The following is a 21,280-nucleotide window of genomic DNA, read 5'->3' as shown; positions in this document are numbered from 1 at the left end:
ATTTAAAATAACAGAAAATGCTTAGCTAATTCTAACACTAGAACCTCAGTACAAACTTATTATAAACTCACCCTAAAATTGTTCTTATTCTAGATCACCCTCCAAACCAGGGAAATTGCCTCTCCCTGAGGTCTTTAGTTATCCTCCTGGGAGTACCATGGCAGCTAAAGACAAAGAAACTCCTGTCATGGGCTGGGTCTGGGCACTGCTGAGGGCATCAGCTTAGGGCGAATTGCTCAAAACCAGGGCTCCTCACAGCCCTCAATTGGAGACCTTTCCCAAACAGGCCACAAACCAGTCACACAGAGTGCTTCACCTGCCAATCTGGCCATCAGGAAGCGTCAAGCAAAACCCCTCAGATACCCCAACTCTCCCTCATGGGATTTTTATATTCCTGGTGTCTCCCAAACTGAAGCTGGTCACATGATCAAGTGACCTATCTGTGGAAGGTTGTTTACCTGTCAGCAGAGTTGAAACTACTGACCAATGAGGTTAGAACTAAGGATGTTAAATATCAGTTAATTGAATAGTCAATCTCATGAATTCTTATCGGTTAGTTGACTATTCTGTAGTTCCCGGGGATGGGGCTGGCAGCCAGTGCGCTTTAGCCTCACTCCTAGGGAGCCCCTTGCCAGCCTGTACTGCTGCTTCTCTATCAGAGGCAGCAGCACAAGGTGCCAGTGGATGCTGGTCCACAAAGGGAGCCAGATTAAAAACCAGCTCCTCTCATGGACCAGCTGCCTGCCACCCTGCACTGCTGCCTCTGATGCAAAGGCAGCAGTGCAAGATGGCAGTTGCCCCTATCGGGTGGGGGGAGAGGGAGGGTAGTCTGAGCCCCCAGACCCAGTGCAAGCTGGAACTGAGCTGGGCTGCCTGCTCGCCTGGCTCCTAATATGCTTTAAATGCAGCGCCACAGTGGAGGCAAGTCTCGGACCTGGTGCAAGCTAGGACTGAGCCAGGCTACTGGTCAGACTGCTAAAAAATGTATGGTAGGGGGAGTGCATATAGTCTATAGCAGCGTTTCCCGAACTATGGGCTGTGGCCTGGTACTAGGCCGCGGGAAAAAAATACCGGGTCTCAGCGTGCCTGCCGGGAGGGGAGGGGAGAGGAGCGGGGCGGGCTGAGAGGAGGTGTGTGTGAGGGGGAAACTGGCCACTGGGAAGCAGGGTTGGGGGCAGTGGGGCTCTTCCGCGGAGATCGGAAGTGGGGGGGGCAGCTGGTGGAAGCAGAGTTGGAGGCAGCGGGACTGTCCAGTGGAGATTGGGGGCGACCGGCCAGCAGAAGCAGGGTTAAGGGCAGCGGGGCTGTCTGGGAAAGATTGGGGCGGGTGGGTGGCAGAAGCATGGCTGGCCGGGGGGATTTACTGGTCCCCGTGTCAAAAAGTTTGGGAACCCCTGATCTAGAAGAAAAGTGGCTGGATGTTCCCTGTTGTAACCGATGGCTGCTCAGGAGAAATTCAGTTGCTGCCAGTTGATTAGCACAGCACCTGTGTCCAGTAGCATGGGGCATATCCACACATAGCTCAGTGCACATAACAAAATTTATTCCGCCTATGGATGGAAAACATTAGAGGAAACTCTTGCTGGATGAGGTAAATTATTTTCTTTTCCTCAACTAGCCACGGCCCGTAGTTTGGGAAATGCTGTTCTAAACCATAATTCTGCCTACCTTTCCAAATACAAAATAAAACAGAATGCAGCCAGAAAAAGGTGCCTAGAGTTATGTATCCTTTTGTTGTTTTCTCCCCACTCCCCCGTTTTGAAGGCTCAGTTCCATTCAAAGTATTTTGAACCAAGTTTATTTCTCCTGCCTGTCCAGGTGTCCATGAGATCGCCTCTTACCGGCTTCTCTGGCCTTGTATATACTGTTTCTATAGTTCCCTCTTTTTCCCTGTCTGCTCAGTGTTTTCTCTTCCTGTAGCGCTCCCCCTATTCTTCCCTCCTCCATTCTGCCCCCGCACGCCCCACTGCGCTGCTTTTCAAGCCTCGCGTTCCGCTTTGGGGGAAGAAGAGGAAACGGCATCCACCAGCCCAGCCTACCCCCATCCTACTCTTTGCTCCCATAGGCAGGTCTCCGGCCTGGGCTGTTTCTGGCCCTTCTGGCTGTCCGTAGCCGGGACTGTCCTTGATTCAGCGGGAGGAGGTTCGCCAATCCGCGCGCGGCGGGAAGGCTGCTGGGAGCTGAGTAGCCATGGCGACGGCGGGGCGCTGTGGACCCGTTGTTCTGTTGCTTCTGTTGCTCAGCGCGCGGCTCTCGGCTGGGCAGAGCTTCTCCCTGCCGCTGCGCCAGCCCCAGGACTGCGGCGATGGCCGTTACTTCGATATCTCCAGCCTGGCGTGCAAGCAGTGCGGGCCCCAGCAAGGGCGGAGCGCCGGGGGTGAGCGAGCGAGGGGCTGGTGGGGTGGTGGGGAGTCCTGTCTCGCTGCGGGCGGGGTGCGGTGGGCGGTGTAACAAGCCCAACCTGCCTTCCGTCTGCCCAGGCCTTGGCGGGTGCGTGGCCCCCTTCTCTGGGGCGAGCTGTTCTGGGAGGGTCCGCTCAATGACGGGCCAACTTGAGGCAGAGCCTGGGCAGAGGGGCTGCGGCATCATCATGTTACTTGCCCGCCCCTGCTGCACGAAATACCCGTGAAGCTGCGTTTGTGGTGAGTCCCTGGGAGCCGAGTTGCGGGCTACCCTAAGCAGGGGCAGGGGAGGGAGAGTGTTGTTCAGCGCTGGGCTCTTTAATTCAGATTGGACTTGTCAGAAATCGGGATGTTTGTTCGTGGCACGGGAACGCAGGTACCCGCGGAATGGTGACGTGTCGGCAGTGATCCGCCTGCAGAGCTTAGACGGGTACTGACTTAGTGATGCTGCCAGGGGAAAGTGGTGCCCTAGGGAATTTTTGTCCTGTGACTTTTTGTTTTTCACTCTAGCATAGATGGGTTGAATTTGTTGTACATTCCCCATGCTGAGGCAATAAGTAAATTTTCTGGGACTACCATAATTGAGGCCCAACTTAAATGTATACCCCAATTTAAAAAATACAGTAAAAGAACCAAAAAATGCCACCATGACTTAACAACCAAATAAAAGAAGCAATGAGAGAGAAAAAGGTGTCTTTTAAAAAGTGGAAGTCAAGTCCTAGTGAGGAAAATAGAAAGGAGCATAAACTCTGTCAAATGAAGTGTGAAAATATGACAAGAAAAGCCAGAAGGGAGTTTGAAGAACAGCTAGCCAAAAACTCAAAGAGTAATAGCAAAATGTTGTTTAAGTACAGGCAGTCCCTGAGTTACGCGGATCCGACTTATGTCGGATCCACAGTTACGAATGGGGATTTTCTCGCCCCGGAGGACTGGAGCAGCGGGACGTTGGGGGAGCCAGCAGACCAGGGAGACGGGGAGCAAAGCGGCGGAGGACCCGGGCTGGACCCGCGGCGCTGATCTGGAAGCGCCGCGGGTCCGGCCTGGGTCCTCCGCCGCTTTGCTTCGCATCTCCCTGGTCTGCTGGGGGGGTGACGCAGCTAGTGCCTCCCCCCCAGCAGACCAGGGAGACGTGGAGCAAAGCCCGAGGCCTGTGTTAGAGCAGGTGGGGCGCTGCCGGTTGGTCCCGCAGCACCGCTCCTTGGCGCTACTGGACCAACCCGGCAGCACCCCAGCTGCTCTGCCCCAGGCGTCCTGATTCAGCCGCTGCTGATCAGTTTCAGCAGCGGCTGAATCAGGACGCCTGGGGCAGAGCAGCTGAGGTGCTGCTGGGTTGGTCCAGTAGCGCCGAGGAACGGCCGCGCTACTGGACCAACCCAGCAGCACCCAAGCTGCTGTGCCCCAGGCGTCCCTAAGTCAGCCGCTGCTGAAACTGACCAGCGGCTCACTACAGGAAGCGCGAGGCAGAGTTGCTCTGCCCCGGGCTTCCTGGAATCAGCTGCTGATCAGTTTCAGCAGCAGCTGACTTGGGGACGCCTGGGGTTCTTAAGTTGAATCTGTATGTAAGTTGGAACTGGCGTCCAGATTCAGCCGCTGTTGAAACTGATCAGTTTCAGCAGCGGCTGAATCTGGATGCCAGTTCTGACTTGCATACAGATTCAACTTAAGAACAAACCTACAGTCCCTATCTTGTACATAACCCGGGGACTGCCCGTACATCAGAAGCAGGAAGCTGGCAAACAACTAGTGGGACCATAGGACAATCAAGATGCAAAAGGAGCACTTAAAGTCTATAAAGTCATTTCAGAGAAACTAAATGAACTCTTTGCTTCAGTCTTCACAGCTGAGGATGTTAGGGAGATTCCCAAACCTGAGCCATTCTTTTTAGATGACAAATCTGAGGACTTGTCCCAGATTGAGGTGTCGTTAGAGGAGTTTTTGGAACAAATTGATAAACTTAACACCGAGACTAGATGGCATTCACCCAAGAGTTCTCAGATATGACATTGTGGAACTATTAACTGTGATTTGCAACTTATCCTTTAAATCAGCTTCAATACCTAATGACTGGAAGATAGCTAATATGATGCCAATATTTAAAAAGTGCTCTAGAAGTGATCCTGGGAATTACAGACTGATAACTCCAACATTAGTACCAGGCAGATAAATTGAAACTCTACTAAAGACTACAATTATCAGATACATAGATGGACATAATTTTCTGGGGGAAAGTCAACATGGTTTCTGTAAAGGGAAATCATGCCTTACTAGTCTACTCAAGTTCTTTGAGGGGGGTCAACAAACATGGTCGGGGGAATCCAGTGGATTCCAGAAAGCCTTTACTTAAGAGCCTTCGATGAGGGCCCTTGTCAAAGTAAGTTGTCATGGGATAAGAGGAAAGGTCTTTTCATGGATTAATAACTGGTTAAAAGATAGGAAAAAAAGAGTAGGAATAAATTGCAAGTTTTCAGAGTGAAGAGAGGTAACTAGTGGTGTCCTCCAAGGGTCTGTCCTGGGACTAATCCTAGTCAACTTACTTATAAATGATCTGGAGCAAGGGATAAACAGTGAGGTGGCAAAATTTGCAGACGATGCTAAACTGCTCAAGATAGTTAAGAACAAGCAGACTGTGAAGAGCTTCAGAATGATCTCACCAAACTAAGTGACTGGGTAACAAAATGGCAAATTAAATTTAATATTGATAAATGTAAAGTAAGAGACATTGGAAAAAAATAATCTGAACTATATGTACAATATGATGGGGACTAATTTAACTACAGGCAGTCCCCGGGTTACATACAAGATAGGGACTGTAGGTTTGTTCTTAAGTTGAATCTGTATGTAAGTCAGAACTGGCGTCAGCCGCTGCTGAAACTGATCAGTGTCAACCGCGGCTGAATCTGGACGCCAGTTCTGACTTACATACAGATTCAACTTAAGAAACCCAGGCGTCCCCAAGTCAGCTGCTGCTGAAACTGATCAGCGGCTGATTCCAGGAAGCCTGGGGCAGAGCAACTCTGCCTTGGGCTTCCTGTAGTCAGCCGCTGGTCTGTTTCAGCAGCTGCTGACTTGGGGTCGCCTGGGGCAGAGCAGCTGGGGTGCTGCCGGGTTGGTCCGGAGCGGTGCTGCGGGACCAACCCGGCAGCCCCCAGCTGCTCTACCCCAGGGGTAGGCAAGAAAAGCCTGGTCTGCTGGGGGGGGGGCACTAGCTGAAACCCCCCCCCCCAGCAGACCAGGGAGACGGGGATGGCGGGACCGCCCAAGTCCTCCACGGCTTTGCTCCGTCTCCCTGGTCTGCTGACCTGGGAGATGCGGAGCAAAGCCGCAGAGCACGCGGGCAGCGGGACAGCCCAGGCGTGCCGCAGCTGTCCCACTGCTGGCGTGCTCCGAGGCTTTGCTCCCTATCTCCCTGGTCTGCTGGTCGGGAGACGGGGAGCAAAGCCGCGGAGCACGCCCACAGGGGGACAGCTCTAGTGCGCCCGGGCTGTCCCGCTGCGGGCGTGCTCCAAGGCTTTGCTCCCCGTCTCCCTGCAGACCAGGGAGACGGGGAGCAGCTTTTCTCGCCCCGGAGGACGGGGGCGGCGGACCACAGCGCATCTGGGCGTCCCGCCGCTCCCGTCCTCTGGGGCGAGAAAAGCCCCATTCGTAACTGCAGATCCGACGTAAGTCGGATCCGCGTAACTCGGGGACTGCCTGTATAACTACTCAAAAGAGAGATCTTGGAGTCATTGTGGATAGTTCTCTGAAAACATCCACTCCCTGTGCAGTGGCAATCAAAAATCAATGTTAAACTAATTTAAAAAGGGATAGAAAATAAGACCGAGAACATCTTATTGTCTCTATATAAAACCATGCTATGCCCACATCTTGAATACTGTCTACAGATGTGGTCGCCTCATCTCAAAAAAATATATTGGCTTTGGAAAAAGTTCTGAAAAGGGCAACAAAATAATTAGGGGTTTGGAACCGGTTCCATATGAAGAGAGATTAAAAAGACTTGGACTTTTCAGCATAGAAAAGAGGAGACTAAGGGGGATATGATAGAGGTCTATAAAATCATGAGTGGTGTGGAAAAAGTAATTAAGGAAAAGTTATTTATTTGTTCCCCATAACATAAGAACCAGGGGTCACCAAATAAAATCAATAGGTGGCAGTTTAAAACAAACAAAAGGACATTTTTCTTCACACAGCACATGGTTAGCCTGTGGTACTCCTTGCTAGAGGAGGTTGCGAAGACCAGGATTTTAACAGAATTCAAGAAAGAATTCGATACATTCATGGAGATTGGGTTCATCAGTGTCTGTAGGAATGGTGTTCCTAGCCTTTGTCAGAGGCTGGGAATTGGGCATCTGGCATTGGCCACTGTGGGCAGACAAAATACTGGGTCTGACCATTCTTATGTTGTTATGGGATTTTATATCCCTACTACAGTCAGCTTCTGAATTACCAAGTACTGAACTCCATGATGATATTAGTATCGCTCCATGGACTAGGGGTGGGAATCTGACTGAGAGACAAAGGAATCCTGCCATATGCAAAACGTATTTAAGGCAGGGGAGTGGCATCATTGTGTTTTGTTCTTCATTGTGTTTTGACTTTCCCCCGTACCTCCAAAGAAAGACTGCTGGAAACACCTGAGAACAATAAAACCGGACTAGGGGAGAAGGACTGAACACAGGCGAGTGGGGTGTCTCACTTGCAAATGGGCTATCTGGAGTTTTAAACTTCAAACAAGTGCGTTTTGCCTTTAAGAGTCTCTGCAATCTGCCTGAAACACAGAGGCTATGTCTACACTATAGCCTCTTGCACAAAAACATATGCAAATGAGGTGAAGCGTGGAATATCACCGCACCTCATTTGCCTAATTAATGAGGCTCCGTTTTTGTGCAAAACCCCCTCTTGCGCAAGAGCTGTTCTTCCTGGAAAAAAAATGCGGAAGAATGGCTTTTGCACAAGAGGGGGTTTTTGCGCAAAAAGGAACCGTGTAGACCACTCCTTTTTGTGCAAAAGCCTGTTGCGCAAAAAATGGAGCCTAATTAATTATGCAAATGAGGCATGGTGATATTCCACGCTTTGCCTCATTTGCATATGTTTTTGTGCAAGAGGCTATAGTGTAGACATAGCCACAAGGTGCAAATTTGCTACTTATAACCATTTTTTTTAGTATATTAAGCTTAGGTTGTGTTTTTGTTTCATTTAAGTCAGTGGTCTCCAACCTTTTAAAGTATAAGGTCACTTTTTGAATTTAAGTGTAATCCAGAATCTACCTCAAACCCAAATAGCTTTGCTCCCCTTCCTTTGTGCCCCTTCTCCAAGGTCCTGCCCCTGCTCGCTCCATCCTTCCTCCCTTTCATCAGGCAGGGACAGAGGATTGGGGAACAGGCTCTGGTCTTGGGTTAAGGGATTTGGAAAGTGAGAAAGTTCTACCTGGGGCGAGGAGTTGGGGTGGAGGGGTTCAGGGTACAGGCTCTGTAAGGGAATTTGGGTCTAAGAGGGGCTTGTGGTGTAGGAGGGAGTTCATACCGGGGACAGGGATTCAGGATGCAGGCTCCAGCTGGATACTGTTTACCACAGGTGGCTCCTGGATGGTGGTGCAGTGGAGCTAAGGCAAGCTCACCCCTGCCCTGGCCCTGCACCACTCTCAAAAGCAGCCAGAAAACTCCCTCGATCCCAAACCCTGTTGTGCTCCCCTCTGTGGAGATAGAATACAGGGTGGGAGAGGGAAACAGCTCCAAGGCAAAGGGTAGGAGATGCACAGCAGAGGGGGAACCGCTGAAGTGCTGCACTTGATAGCCTCTCAGCCAAACCAGTCAAGATCGCCTGACAGAGGCCCCAAGATCTACCAGTAGATCCCGATATACTGGTTGGTGACTACTGATTTAAGTTATCTGCTCTGATCTGTTTGTCATCCCTTAAAATCTGTCTTTTGTAGTTAATAAAATTCCTCTTTTTTATTGTGAAAAGCCTATTTGTGTTTGTGTGGATATCATAACCTGGAACAGACAGCTGTGTATATCCCTCTCTACATTGAGGGAGGGTGTGAATTTTATGAGCAAGTTCTACTTCATAGTAAAGAAACAGCCTGGAAGCTGAAAAAACAGGAAAGCTTATTTTTCTCTTTTCTTACTATACTTTAAAAAGGTTTTTCCTGCAGGACGACAGAGTGACATCACACATCACTCTGTGTCCCACAGCTCCGCCCTCAGCCACATGACCTCTCCCTTCCCCATGCTCTGTGGTTGCTGCGAGCCATGCTCCAACCTGCCCTGGTAAGGGCTGGGACAGCGGGAGTCGCGCGCTGCATGGCTCCCCGGGCATGCAGTTGGAGAAGCCATGCAGCTTCCCTACTTTGTCCCCTTACCCCCATGGGTTTTGCACTGCAGAGGCCGGTGGTTAACCCCATCCCCACACGCCACTGGCCCCTGAGCATCCCTCAGGCAGCCGACATGTGGGTGGGTGGCTGTTGGAATTGAAATTGAACCTCGCAGCTCCTACGCTGTCTGGGGAGGGGAGGAGGTGCTTAGGGTATAGCACTCCTGCAAACGCATTCCAGAAAATTGTACCAGAACACCTCAACACCAACACATTCCCAAAAGATAACAAACACACTTACCCCTTTTAAAAATACGTTCAGGATGACAGTGTGATGGACAGGTGATGGGTTGTAACTGGCTATGTCAGAGAGTGCTGTCAAATAACTACATCAGAGGGGCAATACATAATTTGTTTGTACTGATGTATAAAATGGAGTGTCAGAGGGAGTAGTAGAAAGTAAAGTATTAGCGTGTAATTGAATAGTCATGTAATTGCAACAAATTTTAGTGGTTACATGACTATTCGCTCCCAGCCCCACTTCTGAGACACACATGCACCCCTGCCACCTTGTGCTGCTGCCTCTCTATTACAGGCAGCAGTGCAGGGTGGCATGCAGGAGCTGATCTGCAAGGGAGCCTGTTTAAAAAACAGTTGCCTGTGCAGACCAGCTCCTGTCTGCAGCCCCATTCTGCGGGGAGCCTGAGCTCCCCCCAGACAAAGGCTGCACTGGTATTCACAGAGTCTCTGTCTGCAGCAGCCTCGCTTCCCTCCCTCACTGTGCCCCAGTGTGTGTGTGTGTGTGTGTGTGTGTGTGTGTGTTGCGGGGGAGTTGGGTGGACCCAGTTCTCATGGGGAGCCAGCTTTTAAGCCAGCTCCCCCCTGAGCACTGGCTCCTGCCTGCCCCCACTGCCTCTTTGGGAAGCAGCAAGGGGGGGGCAGGCAGCTCTACAGAGCTGGCACGTGCAGAGAACTAGATTCAAAGCTGGCTCACCGTGTGTACCAATTCTTGCCTGCCCCCTTACCAGAGGCAGCTGTGTGGGGGTGGGGCAGGCAGCTCTGTTAGAGAAGAAACAGGCAACCCAGGAGCGGACGGGGTAGATGAAACTGCTTTATTGCCCACACACATTAATCTCAGACCCCCAATGCATCGTTCCCAGTGGTACAATTTGGCACCAGTTACACCCTTTTATCTATTTTAGTATGTTAATTCACACATCTATCACTACTTTCCTAAAACCTTAAAACCTCACAGGCCCTAGCCCCCTGCTTTCCCTTGATGCCTCTGACACAGAGGCAGCAAGGGGGAGTGGTGTGCATGTAGTCAACAGGATTAACCAATAAGCCCAAACTTATTGGTTAATTGTGTAGTTGTTTATGTGCTGACATCCCTAGTAGAAAGTCCCATCACTGATTGAGCTACATCCATAGTCATGAGCCTGCATGTGCTAGTGTGACTATAGACGTTAATCCGGGGAGCTAGGACCGTGCTTCATCGCCAATAATCAGGCTCGACAAATAATACAATCTACTCGCCCGGGGCAAGTAGATTATAACCCAGAAGAGCCGGGTTTGGGCGATCTGCGTAGATCGCCGGACAGCGCAGCTAGCGAACGGGGCTCACCGCGGTTCGGTGAGCCTTGCCAATAATTATAGCTGGGTACCTTCATACCGTAACAGGTCTTGTGATCATTGGGTAGTTCACTCAAGGTCTCCTGTGTTAGCTGTCTATGCAGAGCTGGGTGTCACGCAGAGTGAGCACAAATGCAAACTGCTGAACATGTAGCAACACCTGTTGATGCCACACATATCACATGGGATTGAAAGTATGCAATCAGGCAGCAGTAGAATGGGGGAGCAAATACAATACAATACTGTGTTAAATGTAACTAATTAAAAAAAGGAAAGCTGCATTTTTATTCATAGTAAAGTTTTAAAAACAGTATTAAATCAGTGTTTAAAAGAAAATCATGTTTTGTTCAGAGTTACGAACATTTCAGAGTTACAAACGGCCTCCATTCCTGAGGTGTTCTTAACTCTTAGGTTTTAATATATTATGTGATCTGTGGAGAGCTCAGAGCACTTAGAATAGATTTGCTTTTTGAAATGTGTGTATATAAATTAAAAATTCAAAATATGCTGTTGATACGTAAGAGAGTATTGTAGGAAAATAGAAATCTGAAAAGGTTTTCGCTGACAATGTCCTTTTTAAAAAAGTTTCTCAGATGAAATATTGACAGTTCAATATTTTATGTTTAATTTTATATCCGCTTTTGTTTTGTAATAGAAATAGCAATAGAAGTAAATAATAATTAAGAGCCCTTTCCTGTGTGACATGGTGTTCCACTGATTTCAGCTGTGGAAGTTGAGGGAAGTTGTGAGCACTATACACTTAACAGGATCAAGCCCATAGAATAGTATTTACAATATTTGAAGATAGGTTGTATTACTATTCATGTTAGAATAAAAGAAAAAAATAGAAGTACTAAATTTAAAATAGTGTACAGAATAATTTGTTAAAGCTCTTTTCACACAAAGACCATTTTCCTTAGTTATCTTTTAGAGTAATTCTACTTTTGAAGGGTAAAAATGGAATGCCAATATGAACATTAAATGGAGTGGGGTTTTTTTTAACTGAAGTTCTTATTTAAATGTCACAGTTGTTTAAAGCAGGAAATTGTGAGTTTTCATTTAAGAGCTGCTTCAAGTGCTCTATGATAGATCTGTTTTTTATTTGTATAAATTGGGATGAAAAATAAAATGTATTATTTACTTTGTAGGTACTTCATGTATATGTCTACCAGGATTTAGGATGGTTTCTAATAATAATGGGCCTTCTGTTATTTGTGAAAAATGTCCAGAGAGTATGGTAGGTATTAAACTTTACACATTGTGCTGTGATGAATATGCATTTTGCCATTTTACTGTGCAACCCAAATACTTTATGGAAATATGATTTTGAATATGAAAGTGCCTAGCTCAACTACAAATATTACATGTAACCTATTATTAGAAAACTTGTAATCTACTGAATGTGTCAAGTCTGTTTGTGGACCCGTATCATTTCTGTATTTGAAGTTAGAAATATGAGGTATAAACCTGTTTCCTTAACTATACCTGCCAAGTGAGGGCCATTAGTACTTAAGGAGCTTAATGGCATGGTATTTGGGACAATGAACTGTGAACAGTTTTGCTTCTCCTATGAGTCTGGACTGTGGTTGATCCTACACAGACATGTGACCAGGCCATCTGATGCTGGAAGCCATTTGTACACTGTACTTTTGCACTTAAGGTGACAACATTTTGAAATGAACAAAATCACCATGGGCAAAATCTATATAAAAGCATGTAGTGGTCAATTGCGGAGGAACTTTGTACGTGTTAGTTTAGGGGTGGTGAGGCCTGCATTCTTTCCCTCCTTTCCCTTTTCCCTATACCTGATGAGCCAGAAACAACTCTTTGGGAACATACGCCACTTAAGATGAGCATTGTTGCCAGTATAGCAAGAACAAGTATGAGATAAGGGTAAAGGGCAAGAACAATTCTGTTTACCCTAATGTACTGATCATGTAAACAGGGCCAAAGAACAAGAAGATCCAGATCAGAACCAGATCGATAACTAACAGCTAAGCTCTACATCAGCACTAATGAGTAAGCCCTGGAAATTTCCAAACTGACAAACAAGGCAGGAAAAGTGTATTAAAGGCTGCCTCAGAGCCTAGCAATTCAGACTTCACCGATGGGCTTTGGGTACCAGCTCCTCAGAAGCTGAGACAACCTCCCACTTCGTCCGCAGCCTACCCGGGGTCCCAGGCTTGCAGGAAGTGACGTAAGATATGCCGCTTCTTTGTTATGTTGATCTTCCAGTTATGGGGCACAGGTGTTAGCTGTCAGGAAATAAACTTCTTGTGCTTGACAGATGCCTGTATGGCATCATTAGGGTAAACAGAATTGTTTATGCGTTCTTGCCCTTTGCCCTTATCTCATACTTGTTCTTGCTATACTGGCAACAATGCTTATCTTAAGTAGCTCATCAGGTATAGGGAAAAGGGAAAGGGGGGAAAGAATGCAGGCCTCACCACCCCTAAACTAACACATACAAAGTTCTTCCTCAATTAACCACTACAAAGCATGAAATCAAAGAATAGGGATTGCAGCCAGATGCCTGGAGACCCCAAGTTATTACCTAAGATGGCTGCAGTAAACATCTAACAGGGAGAAGGATCAGGCTACCTTGTGTGATAAGATGATTAGAACTCCTGTTAGGATAAGAAATTACATATAACAAGTTTCTTAGAGTATTAAGCATAGTGGACAGGTTTTGTTTCATTTTGCTTAATAACATACTTCGATTTGTTCTGCTATTATTTGTAATCACATAAATCTTATATCTGCCAAAATATCTTTTGTTTATTAATGAACCCAGAGTAAATAATTGTTACCTGGGGGGAAAACAGCTGTTCATGTCTCTTTCATTGATAAAGGAAGTGAATAACTTATGAGCTCATTCTGTATACCTTTTATGCACAGTGAGATGGATTTATCTGGGGCTTTAGCCCTAGTGGGTCTGTGCACCTGGCTGCTGAGTCAAGTCTCTTTGACTTTGTCTTCCCAGACCTGAGCTGATCTCAGTGTCTGTGTCACTCTGCTGTGGGCAGTGACACCAACACGGTATAATCACTAGGGAAGACCAGAGGTTCTGGCTCAGCAGGACAGGGTCCTGGGGTGCCCCAGAAGGCAGCTATGCAGGTTCAGTGCTCCAATCTGCACATCAGGTGACAGTCTTAGGGAGAGCTCTGTGACTGAGCCTGTCATAGGTCTTCTATAAGTTTTGATTTTTTTTCAATTTATTACAAAATTTCTTATTTAAATTTGTTTGGAAAATTTTAACTTTAAGAAAATATTTTAACAGCAGTATTTTTGCTTGGAACTATTCAAAATTTGTGTTCAGGTATTGGTAAGAGCACCATATTTGTGAAACTTGTGATTTATTTTACAACAATTTTTAGCTGTCGATCACAAACACGATGAGCTTCTTTTGAAAGTAAGATGAGAATTTTTTTTTTAATTTTTGAGGGAAAATTTGATTTTTCATAGTGTATAATGCTGGAAGTTTTTATATTTGCAGAAGTGAGCCATAACCAAGAAAATTTCAGTGAAACTAAAATAAGGACACACCAGTAATAGCCAATGTAAATAAGTTAATAGGCAAGCATAAAACTGCCCAGAATAACTTTCTGATTTGCTCACTCTCTCAAACAACTAAATACTTTTTAAATCAAATAACAAACCCCACAACTTCTGACCAACAAAAGTTTTGCTGATGAAAAGCACCATTGTGGACTAGGAATGTTAGAGTGTACATGACTAACTGTTCAACCAATAAGTAGATGCTTGCAGTGCAGGCTGACCTCCGATGGTCCCCAATCAGTGGTGCAGGAGGAGTATTAGGGTAGGTTTTCTCCCTGTCCTGACACCGCAGACCTTGCTGTACCCGAGAAGCTGCCAGCAGTGGGTCCTGCCCGTAGGTGTGTGTGGCACTGCCCCACAGCTCCCAAAAATTGTCCAGTAGAAGTGCAGAGCTAATACTTAGGGTGGGGCAGAGTATGGAGCCCTGTGGTTGGTCTCTCTCTCTCAAAAAAAAAAAACACCAAAAGATTTGCTGCTGGCCACTTCTGAGGAGCTGCTAGAATAGGCAGGAAGCCTTCCTTAGCACCATTTCTGGCCACCTGGTCACCCTACAGCAAGGCAACCTAGGGCTTGACAATCTCCACAGATCCTTAATTCTGAATGGAGACCCATTGAATATATTGATAGTTCTCCTTGCTAGGGTCTCTAGTATGTATTTCAGACAGCTTTGTGAATGTTATCCATGTTAAAATACCTGAATAACTTCTATTTTAAATATATGGGTCAGACTTTTTTAGTTCTAGTGGACTTTTATAAAAGATTTAACAAATATTTTATACTTCATTTAGAATGGTATTACTGAAGATGGGTGGAATTGTATTACCTGTCCTAAAGGCTTAACTACAGAAGGAAAATGTAAATGCGCCATTAACGAAATTTTAGGTAAGAGATCTATACACAGTGTGAAATGTTGTTGATCTTAAACATCTGAGTTAGTAATATACACTATGCTGTTTTGACTAGCAAATTAATAAGAAACAGCACGTCAGAGTTATCTAAGTATTGTTGTTTACAGTTCTAATGTAAAAATGTGTATTTATCTTGGTTTTAAAATCCATCTCCCCCTCCTCCCACAGACAAAGTGGTGTCTTCTATCCATTATTCCTTGCATTTGAAAATAGCCAAAAAACTAAAGACTGATTAGTATTACCAGCCCCCTTCTGCCCACCACTGGCAGTTATCAGTTCTTATTGAAGTGATAAAATGGGATAATATCAAGTTTATCAAAATGTATTAGTTATAAACAAAGATAATAAAGAGTTTCCAGCCATGTAATGCAGAAATTACTCATCCAGCATAGAGAGCAACAATATAGTCTGGGTAAGTAAACCCATTCTTATCTTGGATTAAGAATGACTCATCCTATGCCTTGCCTGAGATGTATCCCAGTGCTGCACTCCTTAGTTATTTGAATGGTTTCTGATTTTTCTGCAGGTGTGAGGAACTTCCGGCCCACCAAACAATTTAATCTGGCCTTTGGGGAGTCCAGTGGCTATCAAACGCTGCAGGGAGTCCCAGGGGCTGCTTTAAAAACTTCCCCCAGCCTCCCCTGCAGCGCGGACAGACACTTCTGGTTCCTCCCCTGCATGCAGGAGACCTGTCTGGAGGAGAAAGCTCCACATGCTAGAGTTCCTGAATAAACAGGAGCTCGGAGTTTCTGTGCTTGCTGCCCTCAACCAGGCAGCTGCAAAGAGGCTGGAACTGGTTAAGGAGGCGTGCAGGGACCAAGAAGGTGGAGGGGAAATCCATCCCCAGAGTGGGAAGGAAGGGAAGCTCCCGAGGACTCTTCCTTGCATAGGAGAGGCCACAGAGGAACTAACTTCTCTCTGTCCCCCTCCCCCCCCGCCACCAGCTCCAACTTTTTCCCTGCATAGGGTGGCTCCATGCAGCCAGCAGTGCCCCCTTAACAGTTAAGGAGGTGTTGGGAGAAGAGGGGAATCCCTTGCAGGAGTTGGAGGGAAGGGAATCCCTCTCCCAGCTCCTTCCCTGCATAGGGTGCCTTTAGGGAGGAAGGGGTAGCCAGGGTTGGGCAAGCCTCAGAATCCCTTTTCAGTATGGGGAACTAGGAAAAGGGGTGGCCACAGCTGGGCAAGGAAAAGCAAACTCAGTCATCACACTAAAATTCTAAATAAAAAAAATGAAGAACATTACACCACATCAATCGCGGTTTTGTGTGTGCGCTTTTTTGTTTTTGGGGTTTTTTTTTTTTTTTTTTTTTTTTTTTGCTTATCACTTTTGTGCGGCCCCTGGCTCATATCTGGCCCCCAACCCAAATAAGATTCCCCACCCCTGTTTTACTATAGAAGTAAGGGTTCAAGGATTAAGCCCATAGCCAGTCAGAGTATCCACTCCAAGATAATTTGCTAATTCATTCACTGGATTTCAGTGTTCATTTATGTCAAATACATATTTATGTGGACCCTACAACAGTCTTATATATTTTTAGAGCATTTGTGTGTCTGTCTGTGCGTCCATCTGTCTGTCTGCTGGTCCATTTGTTCAAGAACTCTTCCTAAACGGTAAGAGTTAGGGCCATCAAATTTGGTGCAACTTTCTTTTACTCTAACTTAAAGCAAGGTCAGGGTTTGGTTGAGCCAGGAAAATGGGAAGTGCCTGGAATGGGACTGTTTTCCATAGTGCGGAAAAGGAAGGGGCTGATCAGAGGAGAGCTATCTGCAGAATGACCACTGGGGCCAGCAAAACCAACAAGAGAGTAGCCAGCTGTAGACATGGCTTCACATGACTGGCCACTGGACCAGATAAGTGGCTTTCCTGCCCCGAACACTTTCAGGGGGGTAGCTCCTCTGCCCTGGAACTGCTCACCCTCCCTCTCCCCCACTAGCCCTACTGCCCCAGATTCCTGGGACCATTTCCAAGGCTAGAAAGCACACCCTGCTCCTCCTTGAGCCTTGCCCCCACCTCTGGACCAGCTGCAGGCTGGGACTGGCCCACAGAGTCTTGCACCTCACACCCTGGACCAGCTGCATAATGGGGATCAGCTGCTGGCCGCCACCAGGACACGTTGCTGGCCTGCTGGGGTTTACTGGAGGCCAAGAGCACCATCCCCAACCCAGACTAGCTGGAGCATATGGAGGGCAGCTGGATGTCAGGGCCAGAGCCCTGTGCACCCACCCTGGAATAGGCTTGAAGCCAGGGACGGCCTATGTAGCACCAATCCGTCGGGAGGAGCTACCAATTGGGGAGCAGAGCCTTGGTCCCCAGGAGGAACCGCCACCATAGCAGCGTGACCCTCATCACACAGAGTGACTCCAGTAAGCTCCCTCCCCTGACCTCCCAGCCCCCTGCCCTGGGCCCTGGACCCCGTACCCTCACTTCTACATCACCACTTCCTGCCCTGAGCACAAAAATGGAAACTTAAACAAACAACCTCAAAGAGCTTTAAAAAAATTCTTGCATTTGTAATATCTTTGTACATCACCTGTACTTTAGTTTTTCAACACTGTTAAATTTGTATGTAGTTTTATTAGTTGTCTTTGGAAGCTTAAATTTTGAATTTTTTCTTTCTTGTCCCAGAACAATCATGGTTACATACTGCTGTTCAAAGAGAATTACTTCTTACTCCAAAAATGTGCAGTTTAATTACAAATATATATTTTTTTTTTAACATAAATTTCTTCTTAAAACCATTGTAGAGAAATTTGATTCATTTTGGTCCTGGCTTATCATGAAAACAACTAGGTGTGTGTGTGGTGTTTAATTTACATCAGATACTTATTGTTATAAAATCTATTTGCATTTTCTATTAATTTCAATTGTATTGAAGCAGATTTTCTTAGATGTGTTCTTTTAAATCATTATTTTTGTAAGTGGCTTTATATCCTACTAGTCAATTTACCTGGTATTGCTTGGGTCTTTAGCTCAATTAAGCTATGGGTATTTTTGGAAAATGTATATGTTTTATTTAAACAATTGTATTTTTTCAAGAACACCGTGTTATTTTTATGAAGTCAATTTTTATTTTGGATTTATTTGAAAAAGATATTGTTAAAAAGTGTCCATTTAACTGTTTTTAGTACATGTTTTTGAATGGGAATTCCATTACATGTATTTTTTTTCTTCATCCTTTTAGACTCTTATCATTTGCTATGTTTTTTAACAAAGAAAGGGCTATAGTCAATGTGGTTTGCAATAACATTTTCTTCTAGTTTTCAAACCTTAAGTATTAATTTAGCTGTGCCAAAACAGACCAGTATTCCAGATTTCTCCATTTTATCTGTTTTCTGTAAAGTTTATTGAGAAGCAATACTGTTCCAGGTTCATCTTATTGTTCTGGCTCATCTTGGTTCAGTCCAGGATTAAAGTAACTTACATTTCTTACGGGTACTGTGTATCACAATCCTCTCTGGGGGCAGGTGGTGGGAAGACTTTGGGACAGGGAGTGAGAGGAGGAGTTGTGATACAATGTGAAGTGGAATGCTGAAGACTCAAGTCTCAGGGTTGGGGAGTGTCAGGGTTTCAGGGGCTCCGGGCAGGGGGATGCAGGTGTGTGGGGTGCAGGAATCAGGCCAGGGGCTTGCGGATGGGGGGGAGGGGAGCTCAGGGAAGGAGGCTGCAGGCAGGGGGTTCGTGTGTGTGGTGGGTGCAGGAGTTAGGGTAGGAGGTGAGGAGGGACTTGGGACTAGGGTTGGGGAGGTGCAGGAGTTACGTTGGAGAGTTGAGTGATGAAGGTGGGTGTGTAGGTGGGGACAAAGGACACTCCCCCTCCCTCCCCAAGAGTCATACCAGGGCTGCTTGCTCTTCCCTTTATTGTTCCTGTTGGAGTGAGAACAAAGTGCACAGCTTGTCTGTCCCCTGCATTCCCCTGCTGTAGTGAGGAATGCAATGAACTGTGTACTTTCCCCTCGCTTCCTGATGAAAAGGAGCAGCCAGCAATGTTCCCATATGAATCTGGGAGAGGGAAACTTCAGGAGCCCTCCAAAGGACGGCTGGGTGGTGGGAGGCTCAGGGCTGGGGCAGTTCTAGATGCCTCCACCACCCAGCCAGCCCCTTTCACCTGCCTGGTCATTCAGTCTCTTTTCTGTTGGTATTATGAGAAGCAATCCCATTCCAGGCATATCCCCATTTTCCTGGCACAGCCAAACCCTTACATTGCTTTAAATTATATAAGGAAGTTGTATACGAAATTTAACGGTCTTAGCTCTTACCATTTAGGAGGAGCTCTTGAACAGACAGAGAAACTCTTTCAAATATACAGTAGATGTGGAATACTCTATAGTATGTTATTGCTCACATTAACTTTTTGTTCTTCACTTAGTGGAAAGAGATGTTAATGGCAAGTTGTTGAATAAAGCATTGTGTATACTCTGTGATGGGAGCGAACCATCATTCTCTGCTTCAGATATCTTAGGAAATAGGTAAGTATGCTTGCTTCTTCTAAATTGATATATTCAGAGCTGGTTTTTATAGATCCTAATGATGATGGTGTGATTGAAATGGAACGCTCCCCAGGTTAATAGGAGCATATTCTCTTGCATATTCTGTAGGTGCCATAATGCGATAGTGATAATCTAAGTAGCAGTGAGACAAGAGTTTAAACTCATGTTCAAGCCAACAGGGGTTGAGGTTGCTCATTACTTTGCATGGCCAGGATCCTAAATGTACAACTCCTGTCTGTCTTCTGATTTGGTGGTAAGAATGTAAATACCTATTTAAAAGGTTAACCGATTAAACAATAGAACATTAATTGTTTAATTGGTTAGCCATGGGGGTCAGCGGAGGCTGCTCCAGGCAGGGGCCCTGCCTGGAGTCTGGCCAGCCACCAGAGGCGGCAGGGCTCCTCTAGCCCAGCCCTCTGTCATGAAGGCTATTCTGACCAACCTGAGTCCTGCCACTCTGTGCTGTGAGTAGAAATGTGAACAAATAATTATCGGATAGTTGACTAGTTGCTTCCCCCCCTTGCTGCCTGTATCAGAAAGAGGAAGCAAGGAGGGGGGGGGGAGAGGAGGAGTGCTTCAAAGCGGCAGCACCACGTGGAGGCTGGGGTCTGCTGCTTTGAAACTCCACATGCAGCCTGGGGCCAGCTGGGAGTCCCCAGCCAGCCTCAGGCTGTATGTGGCGCTGCCACCTTGAAGCCTGGGGTCTGCTGGGTACTCCCTGCTGACCCTGGGCTCCATGCAGTGCTGCCATTTTGAAATGCCATGGGGAGTCTGGTATCAGGCTCCATGCAGTGTTTCAAAGCAGCAGTGCTGCATGGAGCCAAGGATCAGCTTTGTAACATTGCATGGAGCCTGATGACGAGCTCCCCATGGCGTTTCAAAGTAGCAGCGCCACATGGAGCCTGAGGTCAGAGTCCCCAGCTAACTCTGGGCTCCATGTGGCCACTGCCGTTTCTGAAACGCTGTGGGGAGCAAAGAGCCAATGGGGGACTGCTTGATTTCCCTGCTGGCCCTGTGCTCCCCACAGCACTTTCACCTTTCAAGTGTAGCAACAGCGCTGGGGCTTTTGCTATACTTCAAAGGTGTAGACGCCTTTATTTACTACTAATCAAATAGTTGATGCAAATTGCATGGACTATTCGATTAGCTAATTAATCAAAAATTTACATCTGTACCTGTGGGTGGGAATTGCTCTGGCCAGCCAGGATCCCACCCTGGTTGTGTCACGGATTGGGGAGCTTCTCCAGGCAGTCAGAGTCTTGCTGCTCCCTGAGGGCACAGCCCTCTAGTTAATTGGTTACCAGATGAGCATGCCAGTAAGGCTAATGCTTACCAGGTAACTGGTTAGCCTTTTTCATCCCTGATTGGTGATAGAGAAGTAACAAATGTTTCTTGTATTAATAACTATCAGTTGTGCCCAGCATTGCTTGGGTCTGTAAACTGGAGGAATTTCTTTTTTTGGAAAAATAAAATGTAAAATATACATGAGTGTGGCGGGGTAGCCCCGCCCCTACCGAAAACCGCCGGTATGCCGCGGGTAGGGGGGGAGGACTCACCCCCCGGCGCGGCACAGACAGCCGCCCGCGGTCTCAGCGCGGGGGAGCCGGCGCACCGGCCAGGGAACGAGCCGGGGCCGGCAGGGGTGATAGGGGCCGCCAGGACGCCGCAAGTATGGGGGGAGGGCTCACCCCCCGGCGCGGCACAGGCAGCCGCCCACGGGTCCAGCACGGGGGAGCTGACCCCCCGGCCGGGTGACGAGCCGGAGCCGGCAAATAACGCCGGAAGTAGACGGGGGCGGGGTGACGTCTTTGTGACGTCACAGGACGACCGGCCCGGGGAGGGGCCACAGGCAGATGAAGGCACGGACGTCATCTGCCTGCGACCGGCGGGCCATTTAAAAGGCGGCCGTGAGCCAGCCAGAAGGGGGAACGCCGAGGAGACGCTCCGCCCCCAAGGACCGGGAAACAGAGGCCGGTGTTGGAG

The 21,280-nt window shown here is 47.2% G+C and overlaps 1 protein-coding gene across 3 annotated transcripts in view; it reads left to right on the top strand.

The window, feature by feature from the left end:
• The first annotated feature begins 1,940 nt into the window (after positions 1-1,940).
• The window catches only part of TMEM67 (transmembrane protein 67), an 82,133-nt gene continuing 62,793 nt past the window's right edge, over positions 1,941-21,280 (top strand). Inside the window, exons 1-4 of one of the 3 annotated variants that reach the window (XM_075920384.2) lie at positions 1,941-2,377; positions 11,492-11,580; positions 14,690-14,783; positions 19,177-19,276. In XM_075920384.2, the coding sequence (XP_075776499.2) occupies positions 2,191-2,377; positions 11,492-11,580; positions 14,690-14,783; positions 19,177-19,276 (470 nt within the window). In that variant the 5' untranslated portion in view covers positions 1,941-2,190. The remainder of the gene's footprint in view (positions 2,378-11,491; positions 11,581-14,689; positions 14,784-19,176; positions 19,277-21,280) is intronic. The other 2 variants (XM_075920385.2, XM_014571520.4) reach the window with 2 other exon arrangements.

The sequence above is a fragment of the Pelodiscus sinensis genome, chromosome 2, assembly GCF_052426305.1.
Source record: "Pelodiscus sinensis isolate ZL-2025 chromosome 2, ASM5242630v1, whole genome shotgun sequence".
Taxonomy (NCBI): domain Eukaryota; kingdom Metazoa; phylum Chordata; order Testudines; family Trionychidae; genus Pelodiscus; species Pelodiscus sinensis.
Note: the sequence above shows the minus strand (reverse complement) of the source record. Positions and strands in the feature narration are given on the sequence as shown.